Consider the following 6,587-nt stretch of genomic DNA (forward strand, 5'->3'; position numbering starts at 1 on the left):
CCCCCCCCCTCTTCACCGGAAGTGATTATTCGATTAACAAAACAATAATGAAGATAAACAAATTTGTGAAGGGTCCGGCTAAAAGATAAATTATTTTGCGAAGAGTCCGTTTTTATGAAAAGATATTTTGTGACGAGTCCGTTAACGAACCTAAATTTCTTTTAAACAGACCCCTAAAAGCATAATAAAATACAGAAAAACCTATGAAAAACAAAATGAATTTTTAATTTACATAAAATTATTGAAAGGAAAACATGAAAATAAAATTAAAATGTGCACAAAAAATCACCATGCGTTGCTGTTTCATAAATCACCCTGAAGTTACGCGCATTATATTTGAAGGACCGGAAAGCAATTTCGTTTCGGTACATTTCATATTTGTTATCAAGATTTTATTTTTAATCAATAATGTATGCACCTTCGTTAGCAACAACCATTCAATGCGGAAATGAATAGGGAAAAATGAATTGGTTTTTAAGACTAACGAATATTTAATGATCCAAAACGGCATTACTTTCCGGTCTCCCTAATATAAAAACGTAGTAAGCCATTTTTTTATATTAACTAAATTCAATTGTTATTTAATTTAGCCTTGTTATTTATTGCCACACACTTTGTTATTTATTTCCATAAAATTTCTACGCCAACGTTTTTATGAAAAACTTCATGAACTTGAAACTTCATGAAACTTTATGAAAACTTTTATGAATTTATGAAAAACTTCATCAAACGATTATCAAGTTCTGGAGTGTGCATTCAGGGGTCTGCCCAGACATTTTGTGAAAGGTCCGTTTTTGTAAAATTGTGAAAAAATGACTCGTAATTTGTGAATATAAAATAAACGTTAAATCACATTCTTTCATCCAGGGTCCTGCGTTTGGAAATGTGTGCAAATAGTGTCCTGTTATTGAAAAAAAACTTTTTCAATGAGTTTTTAAATTGTAAAGACATACAAGATTATGCTCAACACTATAAAATTATAATGAAAAAAATTTAAATTTTAAAAAATAAACAGCAATTGCTGCTTTAAATTAGAGATGCAACATACAAATATTTGGTATTTAGCCTATACTGCTGAACGCAGAATATTCATTTCGGACGAATAATGGAAGAATCGTCTGCCGAAGACAAAACTTAATTCGTTTACATCCATCTTTCTTGTTTTCTGCCCTGGGAAGGGTTTATTCGATTAACAAAATAATAATGAAGATAAACAAATTTGTGAAGGGTCCGATTGGAAGAAAAATCATTTTGTGAAGGGTCCGTTTTTAAGTTAAAATATTTTGTGAAGGGTCCGTTAACGGACCCAAATTTCTTCTAAACAGACCCCTGGTATTCTCGAAATTTATTAACCGAGAAAGATTTAAAAGAATTTAACTGAAAAAACTTTTATTACCATTACGAGCGGACGTAGCACAAGAATAGACAGTAGTTAAAGACTAAATCGGTTAAAAAGAAAACATTAGCATGGTATAAAAAATTTAATCCATACTTTAAATTTAATTTTATACAAACGTATTCAGGCATAATTTTTCATATTATTCATCTTTCTTAATTGATCACAATTAAATTTGTTTAAAAATCATATTTTATTCTTCATAAAATATTTCGCTCAAGCAAAGTATTTACCCGATAACGAGTTGCTTTAATAACGTTGTTTTAACTTTGTTTATTTGGCAAATTAAAAAGGTTTTTTTCAAAAAAATTTTTTTAGCAGTAATATTCTTTTAGAATACGATGCTTAGTGCATTCTGCAAGCATTTTTCTAGACAATTACACCTTATACTTTTATTTAGGGCACATAAAACATTAAAATAAGGCAGTAGTTTAAAAGATAAACAATTCGAATCAAAATAATCAGTAATTTAAGACTAAAACTATAAACACGTGCTACATTTTTGAGATTAACCGAAAATTTGTATCTCACTAAATCTTTATTAAATACACTAAATCAAAAACTTTTCTTAAAAATAGAATTAATTCTCATTTGCAACAAAAATATTTTTTTCGAACGCAAACACAAAAGATTTAGCCTTAACCTTAAAATAATAATAATAACAACTCCCATACAATCTCTTTAGAATTATAAATGAATTCTTAAACTGGAACAAAACACAATAACAACACCATTGTTCTTCTCATTTCAGCAAGGAACTTTCAGAATGGTAAATAATTATTTGTTTTCTGGGAAAGAGAAATAAAAATGGTGAAAGCTCACAATCACTATCGAACTTAAAACCTTTCCTGAAAAATGTTAGCAAAAATGCAGAAGAGGAGTTATTTTTCAACGATTTTTTTTTCTTTTTCTTCTTCGGAACGTGATTACGCAGCAATTTTATTATCCACTCCTGCAACACAATTATTTTCACTTTTGCTCTTTGTTTTGTTTTTCATTTTGGATACAGAGGATTACATTAAAGTAGAAAGAATAAGCGGGTATAATCTTATTTCCGGAAAAGGACGATCATAAAAAGTTTGAAATGAATTATACTTTTTGAAAAACTGATTATAAATGACAAAAATCTTCAGCATCATTACAACAAAAGATATGTCTTCACTTAAAGAAGTTAGAAGAAGAAGCTTACTCGATTATTTATTTGTTTGTTTTTCCTTTTTAACTGAGAAATATGTTTTTATAGTTTCGTTTTTAATTTATAGTTTGTTAGTTTTTTTAAAGTTTCCGAGAATACCCCATACTGGATGGGAAAAAAAAGTTTCTTAATACTAAATTCATTTTAACTCAGAGACATAGATATATCGAGACGGTTTTTGAGAGATGATTTTTCAAAACAAACACTTCATTAATTCGTTTTTCTTTGCTGTTTCCATTTTTCTTATTAAATTACATATTTCTTATAGATATTTTCAATTTTAAAAACTAAAGCAAAAGATAGTTGTAAGTTCTTAAAATATTCGCATTTTTATTAGTTGTTAATACATTGTTTTTTCTATCAATTTTTACAGTTATATATAATATATGAATTCTGACATACCGTTATTTTTAGAGTAATAATTACCTTAAAATCACTAAATCACTCGAATTAAGAAAAAATTTCTGTAAAAAATTACGGTAAAAATGGAATTTATGGTAAAATGGATTGTACGGATTATGCACCCAAAGTGCCGGTACTTCATACCGTAATTTGATCCGTAATTTTTTTTAGTGCAGTGTCATCTGCTAGAACCAGGTTTTGTTTTTAATGATCACACTTTTTTCCCCATAACAACCTACGTTTTTCAAAAATTTATTTGACAATAAGACACCGCAGAAAATGACAGAAACAATGCATTTTCGTAATTAATTATTTATATTATCATTTTTTTTAAATATTATTCCTGAAATAATTAATGATCTTTAAAAAGATGTTACACATTGTTTGCAACATTAATCAGTTTTATACAATATAAAAGCAAATCTTAACTTTCTCTGTTTTCTTTCATTTCATCGAATATGCTCGTTAAATAACTTTGATTTAATCCATTATTTTTAACAATCCAATACACAACATCAAATTAAATTTCAATTTAGAAAACAATTCATTAAATGAATGTTTGTAATGAAAATGTCATAATTAAGTGTTATCGAGCATTTCCCAAAATATGTGATATTAGATTCGATACCACCAGCCCATTACAGAAATCTACACATTAAGTAACCATTACTATGAAATGAGTGACCATGCTATTAATTAATATTACCGACCCCGTTAAGGTCACGAGTACCAACAATTTATCGAAAGCCTATCAACGACAGTTGAAATCCAACAGAGATTTGTGGTCAGTTACAATACATTAATTGATGTTCTCTTTGCTCTGGGCGAATACCATTATAGCTAACACATGTTCTGAATGGGATCATATTGTATCAGTAGAAACGTAATAATGCTTGCTTGGACTATTTATGGAACTATTTATTTAATTTATATCATTTCTAATTCAACTACAATGTAGCTATCTAGCATGAATATACTAACAAAGAGAAATTATCCTAACACAAAAACCATTTTACCACCAAAAATATTTTTGAAAGATATTTTCAATTGTAGTTATCTCAAATTGACAGCCACGGATTTGAATTAGAACTATCTTTATTAACCCATTGGCGGTTTAGCAGCGAAGTAAAATTGGGAGAATGTTTCACCCCAATACACAATTTCCCTATTTAATAATATAGAAATACTGGTTTGTTTTGAGGAGAAGATTGCAGGTTAAAATACGACTTTTTGCTCGGAGAACCGTCAGAGGGTTGAAAAATTAAAACAACAATAAACGAATTAATGAAACCAAAAGAACAACTGATTTCCTAAGAACAAAAATTTTAACATTTTAGAGCTGGGTAAGACGAAGAGATTTTCGAGAACAGAACTACAATGTGTCAGAACTACAATGTGTCAGAACTACAATGTGTCAGAACTACAATGTGTTAGAACTACAAAGTGTCAGAACAACATAGTGATAGAACTACATTGTGTCATAACTACATAGTGTCATAACTACATTGTGTCATAACTACATAGTGTCAGAGCTAAAATGAGCCAACTGACACATTTCAAATTTGAATGTAACGTGGGCACTGAAACTTATAAAGGAAGTGGATATAGAAATCGGAAAATGAAATGAAAACACCACGCTATGAGTTCATTTACAATGGAACCTTAAAACACAAATTATCGTGTTATCCCAGTTCGTAGTTATTGCAGTCTACAACAAGAGGGCAACGTTTTCGTAGATAACGCTTAAATGTTGGTCAATATGGTAAGGTTTTGTCCGACCAGTTCCTCTCATCGAAAAAGACTGGTAACATCAGGGGTCTGTCCAGACATTTTGTAAAAGCTCCGGTTTTGTAAAATTGTGAAAAATTACTCGTAATTTGTGAATATAAAATGAACGTTCAGTCATGTTCTTTCAACCAGGGACCGGCTTTTGTGAATTTGAGCAAATAGGGTCCTGTTATTGCAAAAAACTTTTTCAAGGAGTTTCTAAATTGTAAAGACGTACAAAATTATGCTCAACGCTATAAAATTGTAATTAAAAAAATTAAATTTTAAAAAATAAATAGCAATTACAGCTACTTAATTAGCGATGCAACATACAAATATTTGGTATTTAGCCTATACTGCTGAAAACAGAATATTCATTTCGGACGAATAAAGGAAGAAGCATCTGCGGAAGACAACATTTAGTTCGTTTAGATCTGTCTTTCTTCCCCCCCCCCTCATCCTGGGAAGGGTTTAGTCGATTAACAAAACAATAATGAAGATAAACAAATTTGTGGAGGGTCCGATTAAAAGATAATATATTTTGTGAAGGGTCCGTTTTTAAGTTAAAATATTTTGTGAAGGGTCCGTTTTTATGAAAAGATATTTTGTGAAGGGTCCGTTAACGGACCCAAATTTCTTCTAAACAGACCCCTGTATACGGAATTATATCTTTGCTTTATATTGTTTGTTATTCTAAATATAACTTAGTAGGTAAAAAAAAATTTTTTTTAATTCAATTGTACATTCAATATAATGATACGAGGCCACTAAAGCCACTTTTTCTTAATACGTGCGCGCAGATTGCAACCATGAAACAAAGTCGGTGGGTTTTAAATTTCAAAAAAATTGAATTACACAACCAATTTTACACAAAATCTTCAAAAGAAAGAGTTTACTCAAGTCATTCAATTCGGAAGTTCCTATGTCTTCTGATTGAAGCTCAAAATTAAAACGATTAGAGAGTGCACATTAACGCTGACGCTTTACTTATAAGAAAATATAGGCTTATCATTATTAAAATGGTGTAATAAAAATGTTTGTTTAAAGTATTTACATTGTTTAAAGTATTAAATGGAGAGAGAGAGAGACTTACAGTATCTTATAATAAACACTTTCTTACTTTTTTTAGTGATTACGCAGGGGCCCCAGCGAGACCAGTGAGAAACTTGACAGTCACGCTTACAGGGCACTTTGCATCTTTGTATTGTAGCTGGCATGGCTTCTTTACAATAGGAATCATCAGCAGGTGACATATCTGTAAAAAAACAAAATCTATAGAAAAAATTAAATTAGAAGAAAAAGAAATAAAAAAAGAAATCATTAAAAATGAATTTTTCCTTAATATTGAGTAATTTTTAGAGTAAAAAAAAAAAATTCTACCTACTCAGGGTCTGTCCAGACATTTTGTGAAAGGTCCATTTTTGTAAAATTGTGAAAAAATTACTCGTCATTTGTGAATATAAGATAAACGTTAAGTCACATTCTTTCAACCAGGGTCCGCTTTTGTGAATTTGTGCAAATAGGGTCCGTTATTGCAAAAAAAAAAAAAAAAAAAAACTTTTTCAAGGAGTTTTTAAATTTTAAAGACATACACGATTATGCTCAACACTGTAAAATTATAATAAAAAAATTAAATTTTAAAAAATAAACAGCAATTGCAGCTACTAAATTAGCGATGCAACGTACAAATATTTAGTATTCAGCCTATACTGCTGAACGCAGAATATTAATTTCGGACGAATAAAGGAAGAATCGTCTGCCGAAGACAAAACTTAATTCGTTTACATCCATCTTTCTTGTTTTCTGCCCTGGGAAGGGTTTATTCGA

At 29.7% G+C, this 6,587-nt stretch overlaps 1 protein-coding gene across 1 annotated transcript in view; it reads right to left on the bottom strand.

The window, feature by feature from the left end:
- The window catches only part of LOC107439425 (thrombospondin type-1 domain-containing protein 7B), a 484,164-nt gene that overhangs the window by 112,688 nt on the left and 364,889 nt on the right, over nucleotides 1-6,587 (bottom strand). Inside the window, exon 12 of the mRNA XM_071184973.1 lies at nucleotides 5,881-6,015. Within this exon, the coding sequence (XP_071041074.1) occupies nucleotides 5,881-6,015 (135 nt within the window). The remainder of the gene's footprint in view (nucleotides 1-5,880; nucleotides 6,016-6,587) is intronic.

Source organism: Parasteatoda tepidariorum, chromosome 9, assembly GCF_043381705.1.
Source record: "Parasteatoda tepidariorum isolate YZ-2023 chromosome 9, CAS_Ptep_4.0, whole genome shotgun sequence".
NCBI classification, from domain to species: domain Eukaryota; kingdom Metazoa; phylum Arthropoda; class Arachnida; order Araneae; family Theridiidae; genus Parasteatoda; species Parasteatoda tepidariorum.